The 25,222-nt window shown below is 40.2% G+C and overlaps 1 protein-coding gene across 1 annotated transcript in view; it reads right to left on the reverse strand.

Moving 5' to 3' along the window:
* Positions 1 to 10,132, reverse strand: part of TRPM6 (transient receptor potential cation channel subfamily M member 6) — a 193,416-nt gene extending 183,284 nt beyond the window's left edge. The window contains exon 1 of the mRNA XM_033440262.2: positions 9,724 to 10,132. Within this exon, the coding sequence (XP_033296153.2) occupies positions 9,724 to 10,059 (336 nt within the window). The 5' untranslated portion in view covers positions 10,060 to 10,132. The remainder of the gene's footprint in view (positions 1 to 9,723) is intronic.
* Between the last annotated feature and the right edge of the window lie 15,090 nt (positions 10,133 to 25,222).

Below are 25,222 nucleotides of genomic sequence, written 5' to 3' on the forward strand. Positions count from 1 at the left end.
CATCTTTAGGATTTTTTAACTTAATTTTTAAAAAAATATCTTTGAGATGTTTAACTTAATTTAAAAGATAGAAATCATAAAGATTTTTATCTTAATTTAAGCTGAGAGATTTAGGGTAGGGTACTAATCAGGTTGGTTTTTTTCTTTGTCTCAAAAAAAAAAAAAAAAATCACATCCAGAACAAAAAATTCCCCTAAAATTCAAGGAGGAAAAAGATGTTTTAATGGAATGAGGGTAGTCCAGTAAGTTGAGAATCAGAAGTCTGTCAGTGGGGTACCAAGAATTCTGTAACAGTTGTTGGCAGATATGAAATCTCATTTGCTAGGAAAAGATTTCCCAACTTCTGTTTCTGGCTGTTATACTTGATTTTCAAAGTGCCAGTGTTGTTGTTTAGAAACTGACTGTACTTTTGATGCAATTCAGGAAGGAAAAGGGAACATAGCTACTGCACAATGCCTTTCTCTAAGTCATTGAGAAGCCAAACTACACAACAGGTTTTCATTTTCACTGGGTTTTGATTATTAAGACATTTCTTCTGCATTTAATTTCTTCTGCTATTTTAAGATGAGAAGAAATATACTCTATCCATAAGGAAGAGACCTTGAAATGACCTAAAAAGGCAATTCTAAGAGAGTGCTTAAACAAAAGAAAAGCAGCTTTTTTCTTTAAAGAATGTGTTGCTCAAATGCTCACCTATTTTGTGATTGATTGTATTATAAAGAAGAATGTTCTACCTTAGTCACCTCCAGCTGCAAACTGAGGAAGACTCTCTCCCTTAACCAAACGTGAGTCAGGCTCTTTCTGACTTGAGTCCTCTTTCTAACTAGGCCCCAAACTTGGGCTCTGTCCTTGGCCCACTTAGTCCATTTTTATCAAGAATTCTGCTGAGTTAATTCAGCAAAAATCTCCCACGCTTGCTATCTGATCACTCTACTCTGGCCCACCTTCAGCAAGAATCCTGTTGAGCTGGTTTAGCAAGAATCCCCCTAGCCTTGATGTTTCCTCTTGACCCTTCTCCATCCACTGACCCCATCTTGCTCCTTGACAATAAATCTCCACTTTCCTCGTATTTGGAGTTGAGCCTGATCTCTCTTCCCTCCTGCAAAACCCACATTGCAGTCATTTTTTCTTGACTGGTCTTCCTTGCTATCTTTAACAATGTCATGAAAAAATTTTCTTTAACAAAATCCACACGACACACACACACACACACACACACACACACACACACACGAATCATTATCTGTGAGTCAGAATAAAACTGACAAAATATTGGGATTCCAATAATTCTCAGAAACTCTCTCCTGGCCTGAACCTTACAGAGCTCTTCTCTTCATTTAAACTGAAATGAAAGACTCTGACATCAAGGAGACCCCACAGAGAAGGGCCTCAGAGGTCCTGCTCTGGGTAAATGGCTCCTTTTCCTTCATCTATCACCCTGCTTTTCACACTCAGTATTTGCTGAACCCAAACACCAGCCAGCAAGATGCACTTTCCATCTGAAATGTCTCCACTAAAAGAGTTGTTTCTCAAAATGTGGTTTCTCTTTCAAAGGTAGTGGCTGTAAGGGACTTCCCTAGCGGTCCAGTGGTTAAGACTCCATACTTCCAATGCAGGAGACGTAGGTTCGATCCCTGGAGAGGGAACTAAGATCCCACAGGCCATGCGGTGTGGCCAAAAAAAAAAAAAAAAAAAAGGTAGCGTCTGTAAGCAGCTCAAGAAACCAAAACATGAGCCGGAAAGGCTTGCCTTTATTTCATCCAAGAACAAAGATCCAATCCGCAAAGACTTATGTCAATTCACTGACTCCCTCCTAGTTTGTCTTTCTTAAGACTGTCTTAGGGAATTCCCTGGCAGTCCAGTGGTTAAGACTCCACACTCTCACTGCCCCGAGAGGACCTGGGTTCAATCCCTGGTCGGGGAACTAAGATCCTGCAAGCCGAGCGGCATGGCCAAAAAAAAAAAAAGACTGCCCTAAAGACTCTAGCTAATACTATAAAGCGTTTAAATCTTAAGACTTTGAACCCTCTTTGTTTTAATCCAACAATATCTACTCACTTGACCTGATCACAGAGCAAAACTGCCTACTTGGAACCTGAGTTTCTCTAGGCCAGATAAGGACAAAGATTGGGGGGTTTGTTTTTTGTTTGTTTTAAATCACTTTAAAGCAGACACTAACAGTGGTGACAAAGGTTAGACAGGATTAACTGATCCAGGCTAAGGATCTCTAAAGTACCCTCTGGACTTAAATCCTTCTGGAAGGAAAATTCTCTTTCCTAAGATTACAGATTCATTTTACAAAAAAAACTCTTGGCTCTTTCAAAGATCAGTAGAGGAAAACTGTTTTTTCCAGAAAGATGAAAGCTGTTTTCATATGCAAAGACCAACCTGCTCCACTATAAGCTAATAACCTGTTCTGTTCTATAAGATAATATAACTAGTGGGTAGCTTAGTCAGGTGGGTTACTGTAACAGAATACCATTGGCTGGGTGGCTTATACCACAAACATTTATTTCTCAACGTTTTAGAGGCTGGAAGTCCAAGATCAGGGTGCCCTCATGGTTGAGTTCTGGTGAGAACCCTCTTCCTGGTTTACAAAGGCCACCTTCTTACTGTATCTCCACATAGCAGAGAGCACTCATCTCTCTTGTGTTTCTTCTTATAAGGACACTAATCCCATTCATGAGGGCTCCTCTCTCAAGACCTAATTACCTTCCAAAGGTTTCACCTCCAAATAACATCACATTGTAGATTGGAACTTCAACATATGAACTTTTGGGGGGCACAAACATTTAGTCTACAGTAGCAACTTAAGAATTCATTTAGCACTTTCTATGTACCCACCTGCCCAACGCAAAGCACATTGTTTATATTAACTCTGCCCAAGAGCATGTGGGAAGTAGGTGCAGTTATTATCTCCGTTTTACAAATGAGGACACGGAGTCAGAGAGGTTGGGTAATTTTCCCAAGAACACAACAGCTCATAAAAATAACACTAGGATTCAAACATAGGCAGTCAGATTCAAGTTCATGCCCTTAACAACTTCATTTCACCATCATTTACCCCCAGAATTTGCACCTGTATTAATCCTTGAAGCTGAATAGTGTTTTAGGGTTTACAAATCACATTCCTGAACATCTGATCCTCATACAAATCCCATGAGGTCCTTAATAGATAATAATGAGTGAAATCAAGTATATGAAGTGCCCAGAAAAATCTCCACTTTATACCACATCCTCTGTGGGTATCCTTAGACCCATAGAGAGATATCAAGAGGGTCAGGAATCCCTAGAAACTGTATAACAACTTTTGTGTGGATATGAAGATGGGCATTTCTCATAAGAAAATCTCAAGAGCTGGATCAAAAACAAGTGCCACACTAAGGGTCTGAATACACTCTTCTCCAAAGAAGGTATACAAATGACCAGTGAACACAGGAAAAGATTCTCAACATCACTAGTCATTAATCATTTAGATGCGAATCTAAGCCACAATGAGATACCTCTTCACACCTACTAGGATGGCTATAATCAAAAGTTCAGACAATACAAAGTATTGGCTAGGATGGGGAGAAACTGGAACTCTCATAGATTGCTGGTGGGAATTTAAATGGTGCAGCTGCTGTGGAAAACAGTCTGGAGGTCCCTCAAAAGGCTAAACATGGAATTACCATATGATCCAGCAAGTCCATTTCTAGGTGTCTACCCAAGAGAAATGAAAACATATGTCCACACAAAAACCTGTACACAAATGTTCATAGCAGTATAGACAAAGAAGCAAAAACAACAAAAATATCCATCAACTGATGAATGGACAAATAACATGTGAGGCACCCACACAATGGAATATTATTCAGCAATACAAAGGAATGAAGTACTGATACATGCTATGACACATACCAGTACTTGAAAATGTTATGCTAAGTGAAAGAAATCAGTCACAAAGGCATACGTATTGTATGAGTCTATTTATATAAAATGCCCAGAATAGGCAAATCTACAGAGGCAGAAAGTACCTCAGTGGTTGCCTAGGGCTAGTGGAGATGGAGGGATTAGGGATTAACAGCTAAGGAGTGTGAGGGATGATAAGTATGTTCTAAAATTGACTGTGGTGAAGAATGCACAACTCTGTGAAGATAATAAAGTCATTAAATTGTATACTTTAAGTGTGTAAATTATATGATATGTGAATATATCTCAATAAATCCGCTAAAAAATTTTTAAGGAGGGAGTGGCACAGACAGAAAGAGAGAAAAGCCCCAAAATAAACCTATAAATAATTTGGGTTTAACCATAGTAGAAAACGAAATACAGATATACTTCTGCCCACAGGCAGAAAGCAGGCCACAAATGTGTTTTGTTCAGTCCATAAAGGTGTTTTCAAAAATCTTTGAAGCAACTAGTAAAATGTAAAAACCCAGGGGGTTCACATTCCAGAAAGAATCTATACATCTGCATTTTCCTCAACAAGGAAAGTTAAAAAAATAAAATTTAATTTAAAAATAAATAAATAACCAGAATCTGGCAATACTAGGCTTGCATTCCAACTTTGCAACAATCTGCTAAGGCCAAGGGTGGGCAGCCATTTCTAGACAGAGCTTACGCTGGCCAGTAAGCCTGAGTGCCCAGCAGGTCAGGTTTCCACTCTACTTTGAGTTTTTGAGTCGATTATCTATTGCTTTTATCAGATTGTCAAAGGAATCTCTAACTCAAAGCACATTCAGAGACCTTAGAAAGAAGTGGCAGGCAAATAGTGGCCATTTGCTTTATAGATAAGGAAACCGACCTAACTTGCCCGAGGCCAGAAGAGTGCCGCAATCAGCAGTAAAACTACTTTTTCTGACTCTTGGTTTCTTTCATTAGTCTTCTGGCCTCCCTGCTGATATTTCTAAAGACTCTACAATTACCATATCCTGTTCCTTTTTCGGCAGCAACTGAGGGAAATTAGTGAGAAAGGAAAGAACTTGCTAGGCATTCCAATATGGCATATGATTTTCAGGCTCTTGATCTTCTAATCACAAACAAATTTTGCCTGGACTTAAATGTCTCTGGTTTGTGTGGGCAACCTGAGCCGTCCTCCTGGCCCATAGCCCAAGGAAGATAAAGAGAATGTTAAACTCTCAGGACAGGGAAAGACTCCCAAGAGTGTATATTCTCCAATGTTACCAGTAGCCCTGCTACAGAAAGTGCAAGTTCCTAATAAACAGGAATGGTTCTTCCCCTGGGCCAGGTGGTTTGCTCATGTCAAAAATGACTATTTACAAGAAGCTCCGAGTGCACAATAGGCTAAGTGAGGAGAGAACTTTGGTTGTTCATAGTCATTCACCCCACTGGGCTTTGAGTCTGCCTGGAAAGAAATTCCATATGATGCCCACATATGGCTGGGAGAGGTGGAAGAATAAAGAACAACCCAATTCACCAGGCTGATCTCTCCAATCAAAACTCAGCACATTTGCAATCCCGGGATATCTGACCCTTACCCGATCTTGGAGTGCTTCAAGATCCAGAGCCAGCAAATGGCAGAGGATCATTGCACATCAGGGCCAGGGCTGGAAAGCAAATGCCAGCTGGGAAAATGCAGGAAAACCAGGGCTAGGGAAGGTACCTGTCTGTGCCATGGAGTAAAAGTCATCTTTTCCAATCAAAACAGACCAAAAGTTTCTTGCAAAGGCACGTGCTTACAAAGCCTGAGAAAGAATGAAACCTCTAAGGCAAACAAAATGACCACTTCTCACTGCTCCCAATTGTGTAACTCTGAAATAGTCTCAAAGTTTATCTGTGCTATAAACAACTTAGGAACCTTTTCCCCAGAGATATGGAAATGCCAACACTCGTGGAAAAAGGAAAAGCAGCATTGGGCTGCCCCCGACAAGGGGACATGCTAAAGGTTCTGGTGCCAAGTCCATCAGAAGAGTTTCCAGGGCAGTGCATTGTTGCCCACTCCCCAAGCCCTGGAAAAACCATGATTTCAGGCAAAAGCTGAACCCAGCTGAAAGCAGGTTCAATCATGAATTCAAAGTATAGGACATATCCCACTGTGGAATTTGTGTCAAATTTTTCTTATTTTTTTTAAATTGTGGTAAAATACACATCATGTACAATTTACTATCTTAGCCATTTTATAGTGTGCATTTTAGTATTACTAACTATATTTTTATTTTTGTGCAATCTCCAGAACTTTTTCATCTTGCAAAAATGCAGCTTTACACCCATTAAACAACTTCTCATTTCCATGTCTGCTCAAGCTCTAGCAACCATCATTCTACTTCTTTCTGTGCATTGAACTACTTTAGACACCTCATATAAATAGAACAATTCAAGATTTGTCTTTTCATGACCAGCCATTTCATTTTGCATAATGTCCTCAAGGGTTATCCATGATGTTGCATGTAACAGGATTTCCTTCCTTTTTAAGGCTGAATAATATTCCATTGTATGTATATATCACATTTGTTTTTTCATAAAATCTATTTCTGTATCTCAGGGATATGATTCTGTTGCTCTGGTGGTACACAAGTTATAGAGTTCAATTTGTAATGGTCACGATTTTATACAGAGAAAGAGACAGACAGATAGACAGACTTGATTGAATGATGTTTGTACTCCAGGAGAGGAAAAACAAGCTAACTAAAGCTGCAGCTGAGCTCAATTCCATCATCTAGAACCATCTCACTATCCCTCTTTACCCCCAAAATAAAAGTTTTGTTAACTGTATATTCCCAGGTCCTGGGAACAGGACTTAGCATACAGTTGACACTCAGTAAATATTTGTTGGCTGAGTGAATCTAGAAGAGTGATTGCTCAGAAAATGCTATATGCTTGATCTTGATTGATCCAGCTCATCTGAACATATGAGCCAAGAAAGGATCAATATGTATTGACATGGAAAGATGTCCAAGAACTATTTTTAAAGGAATCAGGTTGCATATCAATAAACATATGCATATGCATATGTTTGTGCATATGCAAAAGCAAATGCACAAATCAGAATAAATACATACGTATATAATAATATACCTAAATAATATGCTACAAACCCAATGGTTTGATTACCTCTGGATTGAAGGGCAACGAGGACAAAGGATAGAAAGGGAATTTTCTGTTTGAATTTCTGTTTGTAGTGTTTTAATTTTTTACCAAAAGAACTTATCTTTGTATTGTTAGTGGAACTTTTTTAAGGAAAAAAAAATCTGGAAGGATAATATGTCATAAGAATACATTGATTCATTCTCATGACATATAGCACAGGTAACTCTGCTCAATGTTATGTGGCAGCCCGGATGCAAGTGGAGTTTGGGGGAGAATGGATACATGTATATGTATGGCTGAGTCGCTTTGCTGTGCACCTGAAACTATCACAACATTGTTAATCAGCTATACTCCAATATAAAATTTTAAAAAATTTTTTTAAAGAATACGTTGATTCAGTTTACCTTACATGTACCCTTTCTCAGAGACCTACTGGAGAATGTGCTCCACCAAAACAATGGGAAATAATCAAGAAAGAAGAAGACATGGGATATAAGAAACAGGATCCAGCATAAGAGAGAGGCAAAGGGAATCTCCAAAATGATGGTAAAAAGAGAGGTAACAGCTGTGTATCCAACATCAAGGGCTACCATTCTGGACAGGCAAAGCAGGTCAAAGAGCAGTATTCAACAAGATAAAATTGACTGAAATAGCTGTTGCACTGGAAGATCTTGAGAGAAGATTTAGACAACTGGCAAAAAACCTGTGGTTAAATTAGTGAAAACTCCATAGAAAATTCTGCAAACACACACAGAAAGACAGCTCTAGGGGGAAACAATAGTAAGGAAGGGAAAGTAATCATGTAGTACATAATCCGGTTCTTAATAGTGGATAGGAAGGCATAGTAATGTTGACTGAACTAAATATTGACCTAAATAAAAATTATGAGTTAGCTATATTCTGAAGATAGATGGAAAGAACAGGAAGGATGCAGGTGAGTGGTAGGTGAAGGAACTCAAAAGAAAGCTAAATACTCATATTCCACGCTGGAAAGACAGTACCTGATGACTAAACCTGAAAAATCAAGAGGGAGCAATATAAGCATTATTTAGAGACCCAAAGAAGTACCAACCAGCCAGAAGAGATGAACATGACTGCTCTTTCTGAAAAGAAGAAAATGGTAGAGGTTCTGCTGTTTTTAGTAATGAACCTTATGGAATTATTTGTCTCTGAACTATGTGTATATACAACTTCAGTCAAACTAAGAAGTAAAAAAGAGAAAAATCACAACTGAGACCCACATCACAACTGAGACCCACATCACCTAACCATGTTTTTTTTTTTTTTAAACAGGAAAATAGTTGCTGTGTAGATTTCTGATGTGACACAAAGAAATAACAGTTACAGGTAGGATGGCCACTTTCAGTTCCAATACTGGAAGATTCTACCGGAAGTGTGAAGAGAATCATTCTGAAAATGGTTGGGCTTTCCAGCCTATACGGGAAACCCATGATAAAAAACCCAGGGCGCAAGAAAAAGAGGCAAGACATATTTCAGGTCCAATATTTACCAAATGCTTGAGTTTTGGCATAGAAGTCCTGCCAAAAAAACTTAGCTATGATAGAGAATTGTAAGTGGGCAAGATAAGACCAAAATTTGTGGCAAATCATCAATATTCTGCCTGGGTCTTTCCCTCTCCTCTGGGGTACAATCAACTCAACATGTTATTCACACCCTTGTCTATTAAAGCAAGTCTAATACTTTCTGAGGGTACTAATCCCCAATTTTGGCCCCAAAAAGTAGGTTCCCGCTGGGTTCCATCTCAAATGATTTTCAACTCCCCAACCCCATGGTGGTGGTGGTGAGGGATACCTAAGAAACAGTCAGATTCTCACCAAACCCAGGTGTCAGGCCAGAGTATCTAATGCTTTATCAGTTATGGAAGAATCCAAACCAAATGAAACACCAAAATTTGTACATAGGGAGAAAGAAATTGAAGAACTCAATTCCCACATTGGTAGTTAATAATGAACCACCCTCTCCCTAGGAACAAATGCTCAAAATCCTGTGTGTGATATCCATATCCTTAGTGTTTTAAAGCACTTGCCTGGGTTCCAATCCTAACTCCGTTCTTCTCCCTCAGCTTCATTTTCCTGTTAACCGGTGGGGTGGGAGTGGGTGGGTGGTAATACTTAGATCTCATAGAATTATTGCCTGGATGAAATAGTAACAACCAAACTTTTGCAATCCACTAAATATATTACGCATTATTCTAAGCACATTGCATATACAGCATCTCATTTAATGTTCAAATTATAACTATTACCCCATTTTCCAGATGAGGAAGACAAAGCACAGAGGTTCAGTAACTTGCTCAAGATCGTAGCTAGTGGTGGAGCAAAGAGGCTAATTCAGGTGAACTGGCTCCAAAGAAAGTACCAACAACCGGACTATGCCGAAATGCAAGAAATAAAATGTGCACCATCAATGGTACTTATTCACACACCACGTGTGCCAGTCCAAACAATAGGTTAAGTGACAGGCAGTTTGAGGCTTGGCAGCCTTGCAAGAGACCAAGGCATGACCAGGGGCTCCACTCCTCTCCCTAACTCCCCAAGCTCCCCAGAACTTCCCATCGCGCTTGGGACTCAGGGCTTCGAGGCTGCGAGTCCTGGTAGCTGGAAGTAGAGGGTGGAGCGGAGGCGGGGGAGGCCGGGGGTAGTGGGGGAAGGTGGTTGGGACGCCGGCGTTTACCTTGACCTGCACTCTCATCGCTCCGGGAGTCCGGGGCGCTGCGCGCGGGGACGCGCAGAGGCGCAAATAGCGGCCTGGCACTTCTGCCGCCGCCACCGAGAGCCGCGACGACGTCCCGTCCCCTAGGTCTCCGCCGCCCAGATGTGGCCCTCTGCTCCGGACCGAGCCTTCTCTCCTACCCGCAGCCGACTCACGCCACGTCCGGTCTCTTCCGCCACCGACCCAGAGCGGAACCACAGAGCTGCCTCCTCTCCCGGGACGTGTCCCCACCGCCCTAAGCAGAATCCCCCGCCCCGTTAGGTTTCCGCTCGGATACCACCTCCGCGCTGGCCCCATTCCAGCTCCGGCAACCGGGCTGTGGGGCGTGCCCTTAAGTAAGTGTCCTACGGTAGCCGAACCCTCAGATATGTTAATCAGACCCGCGTGGAGACCACAGGACTTGAGCGCAGGTATTTCGTAAATCCCAGCTATGCCAGATCCTAGTTAGATATCTTGTGGCTGGCCCCACCTAAAGCACCCAGAGCCCTGGGCTCAGATCTGGTAAACCGCCTAAGACGCTTTGCCCCGCCGGCTGGTAGCCCCCCATACCTGTAAGCGCTCCTCCGCAGAGCGAGCTGTCATCCTGGACTTGCAGGCCCGCCGCCAAAGCCTTGTCTGAGCTTCTGACTTATGGAGTCAGATTGGGGCTCCACCTCCGCACGCTGCCTTTTACAGCCCTACAGATTTGTCTTTTGGCCTCAGTTACCTCCCGTGTAGAAAGGAGGTGATTCCGACCTTACCTGGATCAAAGAGTAGAGGAAGGGTCAAATGCGATTTTCATCATCATCATCACACACGTATTTAATTGTACTGTTATTGTTGAGTCAGTGTGGTGCGGGGAGGACACAGGAGGTTTAACCTAACAACCAGCAGTTTACTAACTGGGAGTTACTGGGTGTTAGGTGACCTCTCTGGGCCTGGGTTTATCTACACAGCGGGAGGGATAGCAAATAAATCCCCTTTCCTCAGAGGCTATACTGAAATCCATAAAATACAATCAAAAGCTTTGTGATTTCTGTTATTTTCGGTGGGCTGCTCTGGCTAGTCGGTCTTGATTAAGGCTGTGGTCAGTTACTACAGGTGAATCCCAGTATGCTGGCAGAGGTGATGCTCACTTATTACAAGTGTTGTAATTAACAATGCTAGCCATTCGTCCCTGATTTCAAATTAGGACCACCTATCCTTTTAGTCCATTCTGGACTTCTGCCCAGTGAGCTCACATTTGCTGACACTTTTTTCAGCCTGATTTCTTTATGTGGTTTTCATTTTTCTTTGTTAGAAAACTTGAACATCTCATATATGTATTAACATTTTGTTGTTGTTTGTTTTTCTATTAATCCATTGAATCTCATTCTCCTTGACCCAGCTCCCTCAAAATGTTAATGATCTGTGAGCAGTTAACAGATTCAGAAGCCCCCCAAAGGCAAGTAAGCACCTCTTGATTGGTGTTTCTCCATACATCTCCCTTGTTAGGTCTGTCACAGCACTAGAGACTGGGAACTCTCAGAAATCTGCAGACCCACCAAGAAGACTAGACGTTTGGAACTCAAGATTCTTAGGAGTGTTGGTGCACTGTAATTACCATCTTCCAGTTTAAACTCTTTGGTAAATTTACATGTTAGGATGGTCATATATTCTTTTCAGATCAAGCTTCAAGGCAGAGAGTCTAAAATATCAGGACAATTCCAGGGCTTAAGGTATTCTGGTGTGCTAGTTTGCAAGCTGCCTTTGGTTCCCAGGCTGTATCAGAAACACCTGAGGCATTTGTTAAAAGTGCAGATTTCCTAGCCGCCCCCACCCCACCTAGACCATCTGTATCAGAATGTCTGGGGTGGGGCCCAGGAATCTGTATCTTTCACAGGCGTCTCACACAACTTGAAAGCTTGCGTAAAAAAATCTCCTGGCCACAAATATACCTTTGCCAAGCGGCTAGCAATGAAATTTAAATTTTAGGGTGTTCATTAGTAGTCTAGTGTGGTTTAATTCAAGTCAACAAATATTTCCTGAACACAGACTGTTTGTCAGGCATCCTGCTGGGTGCTGGGAAAACAAAGATGAATACAGCATTGTCCAGTCTGCAAGGAGTTCGAGTTTATAGAGGGAGGAGGGACAATCAAAAGTGAAACCGTACCTGGGGCACCATTGGTAACACTCATCAACAGAAACAGAAATTCTCACTTGTTTGCCCTCCCTGATCCCTTTCTCCCTCTTCCCATTCTTTTCTCCTATGTTTTCTTCTTTATCAGATCTTCATTTTTTACCCTGAACATTGTAAATGTTTTATTCCTGATCTAACGTGGTTTTAAGACACTACTCTAAAGTTATTTTAAAGTCAACCTAATGATTTCAAAATGGAGGGAAACAGCTGATTTTTCAGCAGAGAAAAATGGGTATGAGAACATTTTTTTTATATGTGAAGATATTTTTTGTTTGCTTTTGGTTTTTGCTGTGTCGCATGGCTTGCAGGGTCTTAGTTCCCCGACCAGGGATTGAACCCATGCCCTCACAGTGAAAGCACATAGTCTTAACCACTGTACCAGCAGGTAATTCCCTATATGTGAACATCTTGATGAGTCCCAGTTATTGGAGACTACTAAGGAATAGTTTCTAATATATGCACTCTTCTCCTAAAGAAAATTGTTAGAAGCTTGGATTTGGTTTTGGTTCATTTTCATTTATTTGGATAGGGCTGAGGGTTGTTGGGGGAGTTGCACAGTAATACTTCCCAGCCTCTCTGGACAGCCCAGGGGGAGAAAACGGAGCAATAAATAACTCTATTTCTGGGACTTCCCTGGTGGTGCAGTGGTTAAGAATCCGCCTGCTAATGCAGAGGACGTGGGTTCGAGCCCTGGTCCGGAAAGATCCCATATGCCGCAGAGCAACTAAGCCTGTGTGCCACAACTACTGAGCCTGCGCTCTAGAGCCTGCGTGCTACAGCTACTGAAGCCCCCGCACCTAGAGCCCGTGCTCCACAACAAGAGAAGCCATTGCAATGAGAATCCCACGTACCACAACAAAGAGTAGCCCCCACTCGCCGCACTCGCCACAACTAGAGAAAGCCCACTCGCAGCAACGAAAACCCAATGCAGCCAAAAATAAATAAAATTAAAAAAAAGAAATTACTAACTGCATAAAAAAAAAACAGAAAAAACAACTCTATTTCTTTGCACCAAGAAGAAAGAGTACCATGGGAAACTCTTGCCCAATGCATCATGGTATATTATTATCTCGTGTTCATGGTTTTCACTGTGGGTGGCCACCACCACTTTCAGAAGCATAAAGGAAACAAAATAAATGCAGTGGCATTCTAAAGTAGGTAATGGAAAGGATGATAAACCTAGAGGGCATTCCACAAGTGGGGGAAGTTTAAAGTTATGGGTTATTAATTTAAGATAAAGGTATACTGCCAGTAAGGAGGGATGAAATCCAGCCCTCCGATCCATTCCTGTGTGACTATTTCTGTTTTCAGACCTTCCCATTCAAACCCAAGGTATTGAGTTTGAATTCCATCCATTCATTCTCCTAAACTGCTACAAATCAAATTTCGTTTTGAAAGGTAGCAATATATTTCCTTATGCCTACTGAATAAATGTTTTTCTAATTCAGTGCTTCTATGGGAGTATGCTCCCAATTTGCTATGAAAATGGATCATTTATCCTGTCACATAAGCAAAGATTAAAATACTCATGGGTTGGCAAGGGGAGAAATAGGAACCCTCAAATACTTTTGGTAAGAGTTTAAAATGATATCCTTTTTGAAGGCATTTTAGCCATCTGGATTCAAGGCATAACCTTTCCCATCACAATTCCAGTCCTAGAACTTCATACTTCAGAGATACACTAAGATATATATATATATAAGGATATACATAGTAGCACCCTTTGTAATAAAGAAAGATTGCCAATAATCCAAACAGCCATTAATTAGCAGGTGCTTAAATAAATAAACTGTGGTGTGTGCATACCATAAAACACCATGCAGCTTTTAAAAGAATGAGTTAGATCTAAATGTACAGATATGGAAAAGGAAAATAGCAACTAGTAAAAGTATGATTCTATTTTTTTAAATTTATATGTGTAAGTTGGATTATTCACAGGAAAGTACTAGAAGAATATATGCCAAACTGTTAACAAGAGAAGACATACTTACACTAAAAAACTATTTGTTGCTTATCTGAAATTCAAATTTAACTGGGAGTTTTATCACACAAGATTGTTACACAAGCCTACGCTGATGGCTTCAGGTAGCTATGGGTGCTGTTTGAAAGTGTGTATTACGAACATTGACACCGATCCTAGCCTCCTTTAGAACTGTGTCTTCACATGCAATTTTGAATGATTATTAAAGAGAGGAAAGGAGGAAGATGAAGACTGACTGTAACAAAAATGCCAGGCACGCTGATAGATGGCATCATTTGAAGCTTTCTGAAAACAAGCACAGCAGATACTATAACTGGTTTACTGACCCTCTCATCCCAGCAGCATATCTCTTTGCAAGGCGATTTTGCAATAACCTCCCATGTAGAGGCCCAGTCTCTTCTTCACACCATTAATCTGAGCTGGACTTCTGGCCAGTAAAATGTGGCCAAAGTGAACAAGGTTCAAGTTCCTGAGCATAGGACTCTAGTGGCCCTGCAGCTTCAGCCTTCACCCTGTTGTAATGCTGCCCTGAGAACACCATCCTGGAAGAAAGACCACTTGGAGAGACCAGCCAACCCTCAGAATCATGAGAAATAATGAACTGATGGTATTTTAAGCCACTAAATTTGGTGGTTACGTGTTGTGCCGCAATAGATAACTCAGTTTCTTTCCTCATTGTTTTCCTCATTTTTTTCTGCACGAAATCTCTGTGAGGTTTCACTGAAGGTCAGAAATCTTCATCGTGAATATCACCAGTCTCACAGCTACATGTAAAAGAATGAAATTAGAACACTCCCTAACACCATACACAAATATAAACTCAAAATGGATTAAAGACCTAAATGTAAGGCCAGACCCTATAAAACTCTTAGAGGAAAACACAGGCAGAACACTCTATGACATACATCACAGCAAGATCCTTTTTGACCCACCTCCTAGAGAAATGGAAATAAAAACAAAAATAAACAAATGGGACCTAATGAAACTTAAAAGCTTTTGCACAGCAAAGGAAAACATAAACAAGACGAAAAAACAACCCTCAGAATGGGAGAACATTTTTGCAAATGAAGCAACTGACAAAGGATTAATCTCCAAAATTTACAGGGAGCTCATGCAGCTCAAGATCAAAAAAACAAACAACTCAAACCAAAAATGGGCAGAAGACCTAAATAGACATTTCTCCAGAGAAGATATACAGATTGCCAACAAGCACATGAATGGATGCTCAACATCACTAATCATTAGAGAAATGCAAATCAGAACTACAATGAGGTATCACCTCACACCAGTCAGAATGGCCATCATCAAAAAATCTGCAAACAACAAATTCCGGAGAGGGTGTGGAGAAAAGGGAACCCTCTTGCACTGTTGGTGGGAATGTCAATTGATACAGCCACTATGGAGAACAGTATGGAGTTTCCTTAAAAAACTAAAAACAGAACTACCATATGACCCAGCAATCCCACTACTGGACACATACCCTGAGAAAACCATAATTCAAAAAGAGTCATGTAACACAATGTTCATAGCAGGTCTTTTTACAATAGCCAGGACATGGAAGCAACCTAAGTGTCCATCAACAGATGAATGGATAAAGAAGATGTGGCACATACATACAATGGAATATTACTCACCCATAAAAAGAAACAAAATTGAATTATTTGTAGTGAGGTGGATGGACCTAGAGTCTGTCATACAGAGTGAAGTAAGTCAGAAAGAAAAAAACAAATACTGTATGCTAACACGTATATATGGAACCCCACCCCCCCAAAAAAAAATGGTTCTGAAGAACCTAGGGGCAGGACAGGAACAAAGACGCAGACGTAGAGAATGGACTTGAAGACACGGGGAGGGGGAAGGGTAAGCTGAGATGAAGTGAGAGAGTGGCATGGACATATATACGCTATCAAATGTAAAACAGATAGCTAGTGGGAAGCAGCCGCACAGCACAGGGAGATCAGCTCGGTGCTTTGTGACCACCTAGAGGAGTGGGAATAGGGAGGGTGGGAGGGAGATGCAAGAGGGAGGAGATATGGGGATATATGTATATGTATAGCTGATTCACTTTGTTATAAAGCAGAAACTAACACACCATTGTAAAGCAATTATACTCAAATAAAGATGTTAAGAATATATATATATCACCAGTCTCACAGCTAATTAGGTGTGAAGCCAACAAAAATTTGAAAACAGATGTGTGTGGCTGTAAAAGTCCATTGTTTTCTGTACTCACACCTTGAACATAATGAGCATTCATTAAAAATTTAGTTGGATGACTGTCTGAATCAGAACTTTTTTGTTTTCGTTTTCTTAATTATTTATTTGGCTGTGTCGGGTCTTAGTTGTGGCACACTGGATCTTTGTTGCCTCATGCCAGCTCTTTTAGTCGCAGCATGTGAACTCTTAGTTGCGTCATGCAGGATCTAGTTCCCTGACAAGGGACCAAACCCAGGCATAGGGACCTGGAGTCTTAACCACTGGACCACCAGGAAAGTCCCAGAACTTGATTTTTACTACTTGTATATATCAGAATTAAGAATATATTTATTGGGACTTCCCTGGTGGTGCAGTGGTTGAGACTCTGTGCTCCCAATGCAGGGGGCCCGGGTTCGATCTCTGGTGAAGGAACTAGATCCCACATGCATGCCACAACTAAGAGTTCACATGCCACAACCAAGGAGCCTGTGTGCCGCAACTAAAGGAGCCCGCCTGCCGAAACTAAGACCCAGAGCAAGCAAACAAAAAAAAGAATATATTTATTCAACAAGACATGTCTAATAGTAAGAAATTTTCAACTCTTAGTCCTTTTCTCTTGATTAAATTACTTGAAAGGAAACAGTATTCAACCTATTATGTTCTCTCTAAAATGTGAACCACAATTGTTCATCCTTGGAATAAGTACTCTAGTAGCTTAGGAATTGTGTTTCTCCATTTCAGGTGAGAAACTGAGAGACAGAAAAAATAAATGACTTAACTAGAAGGAACCAACTAATTGAACCCTCCATGCCTGACTCATTTATCTAATACTGTCTTTTTTATTTTTCTTAACTTTTTATTTTTTAAAAATTTATTATTATTCTGGCCACACAGAGTGGCATGCGGAACTTCCCCCACCAGGGATCGAACCCATAACCCTGCAGTGGAAGCATGGAGCCTTAACCACTGGACAACCGGGGAAGTCCAACTTTTTATTTTTAAATGAATATAGTACAGCCTCACAGAAAGTTGCAAAACTCATTTATAGAGTCCCTTGAACTAAAATGAGAGTCTTTTTAAGTAGTTTATTTAATTAATTTATTTATTTAACTTTATTTATTTTTTGGCTGTGTTGGGGTCTTTGTTGCTGCACACGGGTTTTCTCTAGTTGCAGTGAGTGAGGGCTACTCTTCATTGCGGTGCGCGGGCTTCTCATTGCGGTGGCTTCTCTTGTTGCGGAGCACGGGTTCTAGGCACGCAGGCTTTCAGTAGTTGTGGTGCACGGGCTTTGTTGCTCCGCGGAATGTGGGATCTTCCCGCACCAGGGCTCGAACCCGTGTCCCCTGCATTGGCAGGCAGGTTCTTAACCACTGCGCCACCAGGGAAGTCCCTTTTTAAGTATTTTAAATTATATATTTCCTCCTGAAATATTCCTTACATTTTCAGTGTGAGCCATGAATAAAGGAAGGAAGAAATATTACTAGTTAGTAATAATTGGGCACTCACTGTACACTAGGCAATTTGATATATGCCTTATTTTTACTTAATACATTATTAACCACCATTTCATACAATCTGAGTTTCTGAAAAGCCAAAACTTGTCCAGAGTCAGAGGTTGAATGAGTGGCAGAGCTGCAATTCCAAAGACAGTTTGTCTGACTCCAGGGCCCATGGTGTTTCCATCCTGTCAGAGTTCCTATCCAAAATAATTTCAACTTTCATTTACTAGTGAGGTTTTATTTTGTGATTATTTAATTTTTTTTAAATGTTACTTTGGTAAAAGTATTTATAAACCCTGGGCAAAGTCTTATTTTTTTCCAACTCTCAGTGCAGTAGCATGTCTGCATAGCAAAACAATCTGCACACTTCCATTACTGATGAGATCTTTCTATTACATGTTTCTCTAAACATGTCTGCATGTAATTTACTTGATGATAAAGATGCTCAGACAAAACAAATTTTTTTTAAAAGAAAAAATATTTTAATTAAAAAAAAAAGATGCCCAAGCATTTCTGTAACATCCTTGAAGGTATAATAATTCAAACTTCTTTAAGACAAGGTCATTATCGGACTTCCCTGGTGGCACAGTGGTTAAGAATCCTCCTGCCAATGCAGGGGACACGGGTTCGAGCCCTGGGCCAGGAAGATCCCACACGCTGCAGAGCAACTAAGCCCACGTGCCACAACTACCGAGCCTGAGCTCTAGAGCCACAACTACTGAGTCCACGTGCCGCAACTACTGAAGCCCGCACACCTAGAGCCCGTGCTCTGCAACAAGTGAAGCCACCGCAACAAGAGCCCGCATACCACAACGAAGAGTAGCCCCCGCTCGCTGCAACTAGAGAAAACCCGCGTGCAGCAATGAAGACCCAATGCAACCAAAGATAAAGTAAATAAATAAATATAAATAAATATATATTTTTTAAAATCTTTAAAAAAAAAGGCAAGGTCATTATGCTTAGATATTAAATTCAGAATTGCTGTGATCCAACCACGAAATTTATTTAGTCATTTTAGGCTCTGATAAAATGGAGACTATCTTACTGACCTAAGAACAAAGTGCTGTCATAAAAGGCCTCATAACCCTATGACCCAGAAAGATCACATCTCCTGCCCAAAAAACCCTAATATGATGAAAATTTACATAATAAGATATTTATATCAAAATTATATAACATAATACATTAGGGATTTGTTAAAGTCTATTATTTGAGAAGTAATTAAGTAAGTTATCAGATGGGCAATTGTATAACTTAAAAAATGCCAACAATGAAGAGTATGCAAAGCCAAAAAGGGAGCTAGAACATTGTATGTACTGTATGAGTACAACTATGTCAAAGACCATATAGAAAGAAATCAGGAAGAAATGACTCCTTTTCATTTTTCCAAGTATTCTGTAATGAGACCTTATATTGAAAATAATTTTTAAATTAATTTAAAATTAAAATCCTACATATCTTGGAATGACTTACAGGATTAGTGTGTCTGAAATTCCAATATTACACTTTTACTGATCATTTATTCTTCCTGACTTAATAAAACATGCATTTCACTCACTTCCCAGGCCCTTTGAGCCCACAAGTTAAGGACCAAGGCTATTTTTATTTTCTTTTAATGTTTTATGATTTGTGTATTACACTGACTAACCTGGTGCTTCTTTTTTGTTTTTTTTTAAAGCCTGGTGCTTCCTAACCACATAGTCTACGATAATCTTGTTTTAGCTACAGCTGTTTAACTGAACACACAACAGTGATATGCCAATTTCTTCTTTGCCAAGAAAATGTGTGTACCACTATTTTATCTATACTTATGAAGATCAAGATAAATGAAGAAAGCGTAACATAAGAATAAGAACAATCCTATGTGAATTTCAGCATGGAATCTATGTGTCATCATAATGTATGAAGTTTCTCATTGACCTTTCACGGTAATGACACAAGAACACAGATTGCATTTTGCAAGCGTGTAAAGGCCTAATGTTCCTATATCTAAGCCACTAACATGTAAGCCAAAAAAAATGTATATTTCTCTCCCTAACTTTTTGTCTGCCTGGTATTCAATATTTTGAAAGTATAAGTGATCAGTTTTATATGCAATTTCACGAACATGCCCAAAGGCCAAAATCCTTTGTCACTATAACCACTTTGAACTAACTCAAGATCATTCCTCCACAGAGCTCAGAATTCATCACATTTATTATTCTGTGAATCGCAAAATCCCTGTGGAGATGGGGAAAGGAAAAAATAGCTTTAATTTCATAAGTAAAGGCAGATCTCATAGTAGAGAATTATCAACTAATGTAAAAATTGACCAGTCTATTTGTGGCACCTCCCAGACATGGCATCCCATAGCTCCACATGCTCTAGTCAACTGCCACTTGAACATCCTCTGCCACCAGTGTCCAGTCTTTATTGCCCAATGGAAAGAGGAATTGTGGAACACTAATAATTCCCCAAAATAAAAGTTTCTATTTCTCTAATCATCCTCCATTCTGTTTATTCTCCCCACCCATCTTACCTTATTAAAGCCTATAACAGAATTGCCTCCTGATCATGATGTATACTAAGAAGACAGTGCCCACTAGCCATCCAGATGTAACATCCCTTCTATTGTGGTGCTATTGTCAAGTTTCTACCATCCTTCCTGTTATTAGTTAAATCATGCCCCCCACCAAACAAAGATATATTAGTGTACTAATCCCCAGTACTTCAGAATGTGACCTTATCTGGAGATATGGTCTTTACGGAGGCAATCAAGATAAATGAGGTCATTAGGATGGACTCTAAGCCAATACGACTAGTGTCCTTATAAAAAGGGGAAATTTGGACATAGAGACATGCAGAGAGGAGAGATGATGTGAAGATACAGGAAAAAGACAAACTTCTTCAGCCTCGGAGAGAAGTCTGGAACAGATCTTTCCCTCACAGTCTTCAGAAAGAACTGACCCTGCTGACACCTTGATTTTGGACTTCTAACTTCCAAAACTGCAAGACAATAAAATTTCCATTGTTTAAGCCATCCTTTTGTGGCAGCCCTCGCAAACTAATACACTTCCCTACCATTTATATTCATGGAAGTTCTCCTAAATCCTTTTTTTTTTTTTTTTTTTTTTGCTGTACGCGGGCCTCTCATCGTTGTGGCCTCTCCCGTTGCGGAGCACAGGCTCGGGACGCGCAGGCTCAGTGGCCGTGGCTCACGGGCCCAGCCACTCCGCTGCATGTGGGGTCCTCCCGGACCGGGGCACAAACCCGTGTCCCCTGCATCGGCAGGCGGACTCTCAACCACTGCGCCACCAGGGAAGCCCCTAAATCCATTTTTTTAACGAAGGGCATCATGACTCCCTGTTGGCCTGAGATAGATTAAGATTGTGCCTCTTGCATAAACATAAATATTAGTAGCACCTCTTTTATTCTCAAAAGTGCCCAGGTTTATATAGTCATCCTACCTCTCATGCCACCCACAATCCTTCCTACACCCCACTTCCATTCAGCCAGGCGGTTCTTTCCAATCACTTTAGTATCTCTGATTATTACAGACCTTTTTTGGTACAATGACAAAAGGGATATTCATTTAAAAGCTTTCATCAATTTTTGTTTTGTTTTGACTTGATTTTACACCCTGTAAAGATAGGAACTGCTTCTTTCTCACTTTTGCTTCACTTAGCATTGACATGGTCCAGCATGCAAGAAATGTTTAATACAACAAAATTAAATTGAAGTAGGAACTTTACCTTTACTAAAATATCATATTTGTTCCAAATTAACCTCTCAAAGTTATCAAGAAATAGATGCAAATTGCTAATTATCTCTATTTTATGGGACTGAGGAATTCTCATTTTTTTTAAAGCATTAAGAATAAGCAAGTTGAAGCATTTTAGCTTTTATGGCATTAGTATGCTTAGGCCAGCATGATTGTATCTACAGGGAGAAATCAAATATATTGCACATGTATTAGTATCATGTTCCCATAAATATTCTACAAAGTTGTAATAGCATAATGGAAATCAAAAACTACAAAAGAAGATGATTACTGCAAGTAATGCAATCATCACTGAGATAAGGAGAGAGTAGAAGACAAATATTTCATGTGGGTTTGTAGACCGTATTTAAAGGGCATGGCATAAGTATTTATAAGTATCTATAGACTTAAAGTCCCATCTAGGACAGCATAGAGAGGACCTAAGAAGCCTAAACACTGCTGTTTGACGCTCTGGGCAGAAATGGAAAATGATCTGTGAACACGCCTTAACATGCATGGTTTTCAGTATAACTTATTCCAGAATGGTGATGTAAACCCAGGGCTTAAAGGACTTATGGCTCAGTAGCCATCAGGCTCCTTTCTTGACTCTGGCAGGACCCTGCCCAAAGGTGTCAATGGTAGCTTTGTATTTCATTGCAGGAACCAAGGAAAGGATAGCATCTGTACATTCCCAGAGTAAACCTCTCCTCTGTAAAGGTCTGAATTGTGTACATGCCTGTGCCCACTCAGAAGGTTCCTACCTTTCCGGGTACCTGTTACTGTACTTGGAAACCACCTTGCTTCTACCTTGTGGAGCACATTGCTCCATATTCTACCTCCTCTCCTGCCAACCATATTGGGAACTGCTTGAAAAACCTGCATGCACCTCTTTCATTCCAGAGCACTCTAATTTTTGTGGTTATAAAAGCAATGTATCCCAGTTGTAGAGAATTTGGAAAATTCAGAAAGATACAAAAGAAACAGAGAGAGTGAGGATGAGGGAGAGGGAGAGAGAGAAAGAGAGAAAATATGAAGAATGAATCACTGGTAATTCCACCTCTCAGAGACAATCACTGTATTATTCTGGTGTATTTCCTTTAAGGAGCTCTCTTTTCAGTATTTCTCTGCCTAGCTCTCCTAACAGCTCCTTTGTCTGCACTTCCTCTGTCACCTCTTACAGAACTGATAGTTAAGTGGGTGAATACTTGAATTAGGAAAGATTTTATTTTGTGTGATTAAAAGTACAAAAAAGGGGCTTTTCCTTTAATATTACCCATTGTATGCAGTGGGAGTTTGTAGCAAGAGGACTCCTATTAAGATAGAAGCCCATCTGACATAGCAGAGAATCCTCCTCCCTAACTCTCAGAAACCCAACCACTACCACGATGTACAGCAATGATCAGTATTGTTCTGTAAAGAGATTAGTTATATTTTGAGTTATGTGGCGCAGAGATAGGCCAGGGAACCCATAATCTATGTACCTCTGTTTCCATGAGAAAATCTGTTCTGGGTTCCAACTACTTATTTACAAACTAGTTCACAGAAAACAAATGGTTTCTAGGAGGGAGACTGCCTATGTTTGGATCACTGGAATAAGAGAACAGGAGTGACAGATGAATGGATAAAGAAGATGTGGTAAATATACACAATGGAATACTACTCAGCCATAAAAAGAGCGAAATAATGCCATTTGCAGCAACATGGATGCAACCAGAGATTATCATACTAAGTGAAGTAAGTCAGAAAGAGAAAGACAAACCATATGATATCACTTATATGTAGACTCTAAAATATAACACAAATGAACCTATCTATGAAACAGAAACAGAATCACAGGCATAAAGAACAGACTGCTGGCTGCCGGGGGGAGAGGGTTGGTGGAGGGATGGAGTGGGAGGTTGTGGGTAGCAGACTTAAGCTTTTATATATAGAATGGATAAACAACATGGTCCTACTGTATAGCACAGAGAAGAATATTCAATATCCTATGATAAACCATAATGGAAAAGAATATTTTTTAAAAAGAGCATGTATATATATATATATGTATAACTGAATCATTTTGTTGTTCAGCAGTAATTAACACAACATTGTAAATCAACTATACTTCAGTTAAAAAAAAGAGAGGGAAGGCTTCCCTGGTGGCGCAGTGGTTGAGAGTCCGCCTGCCGATGCAGGGGACGCGGGTTCGTGCCCCAGTCCGGGAAGATCCCACATGCCGCGGAGAGGCTGGGTGCGTGAGCCACGGCCGCTGAGCCTGCGCGTCCGGAGCCTGAGCTCCGCAACGGGAGAGGACACAACAGTGAGAGGCCCGCGTACCACAAAAAAAAAAAAAAAAAGAGAGAGAGAACAGGAGTAAGTGCTTGGGTAACATTTGTGAAGAGAAGGTAACAAGCCAACCTCCAGTGAGGAAAGCAGTGTGGTTAATTTGCATAGGAGATGCCTAAGAGTTGGAAGAACAAGAAAGAGGACAGTTCTTCAAAGTAACTGCCCTGTGAGGCTTTGTTTATCTCTAGTTTTGTTTTTCTCATTCCTCTTGTCTACTGAACTCATTTATCAAAACTCAGCTCCATGGAAGTGTGTGCATGTAAAACTGGTGAAATGTGGAAAAGAGCTGTAGGTTGTCTCAATGTCGGTATGCCGGTTTGGGTATTGTACTCAAGTTATATAAGACGTTACTATTGGGAGAACCTGGGGGGGGGGGTGGTACCTGGGACCTCTTTGTACTATTTTTGCTACTTCCTGTGCGTCTATAATTATTTCAAAAGGAAAACTTAGCTCCAGAGCTTGCTCAGCACACAATCTTGCCTGACAGTTGGATTCACATCACCTTCCAACTGCTTTGGCTTATTGTCCCTTCGCGTAATTTTCATACTGCATCTTGCCCACTTTCTAATTATCTGTGCCACATCACTTAGCATACGTGTATATTTACGTTGTACTGCATATGTTTATATATGTTTACATACATTGACATAAACACACAAGATATAATATATATAATACATCTTGTTCACTAGCTGGTTCATATGTATATATACTGTGAATCTCCACAAGACTGTAAGCTCCTTCTTTGTACTTCCTTCCTTGATACCCCCACGGCACCCCACTGCTAATTGCATGGTAGGTACTCAACAAATACTACTTAAACAACTGAAAAAGTAAGAAATATTAAAGGAAAAAAAATAGTTAAAACACTTGACGAAGTTTTTCTTTTTTAAACAATATAGTTTGGTGCCCAGGAAACATTTGCTAGTCCAAGATTAGCGTTTAAAGTCTGTAAAAGCCTGTACCTCTGTCTCCTTTAATCTTGGTTATCACCGTAAACAGGCAGTTATCAGCTGAGAAGCACAAAGGTTAGTCACAGGTGCGTTGTTTTAACACTCGCCATAAAATCTGTGAGCTCATTGAAGGAAATGCTGAAGAAGCACTTTGCTAACTCCAGAATCCACCCTTCCCTAGGTAATCTTGTCTGAATCAAAGGGTGAACAGGTTTGTTTAAGCTGAAAAGTTGGGTGAAAAAACCAAACAGGTAAATTTTAAACTTTATGAAAAATGTGTACCTTCAAAATCAATATGAATGTATCTCCACATTGAGAAATTAGAAACATATCTGCTGACTTAATAGAGAATATTCTTAGAAAAGTTACCTTCTGATTTAAACTGCTATTTACAGGCTAAAATATACGGGTTGTCGCCTAGAAATAGGAACTGACTATACAGTTGACCATTGAACAATATGGGTTTGAACAGTGTGGGTTCACTTATACGCAGATATTTTTCAATAAATACAATAGAATTTTTAAAAATATTTTTGACAATTTGGAAAAATGTGCAGAGGAAATGCGTGGCCTAAAATATTGAAAAAATTAAGAAAAAGGCATGTC

The sequence above is a fragment of the Orcinus orca genome, chromosome 6 (assembly GCF_937001465.1).
Source record: "Orcinus orca chromosome 6, mOrcOrc1.1, whole genome shotgun sequence".
NCBI lineage: Eukaryota > Metazoa > Chordata > Mammalia > Artiodactyla > Delphinidae > Orcinus > Orcinus orca.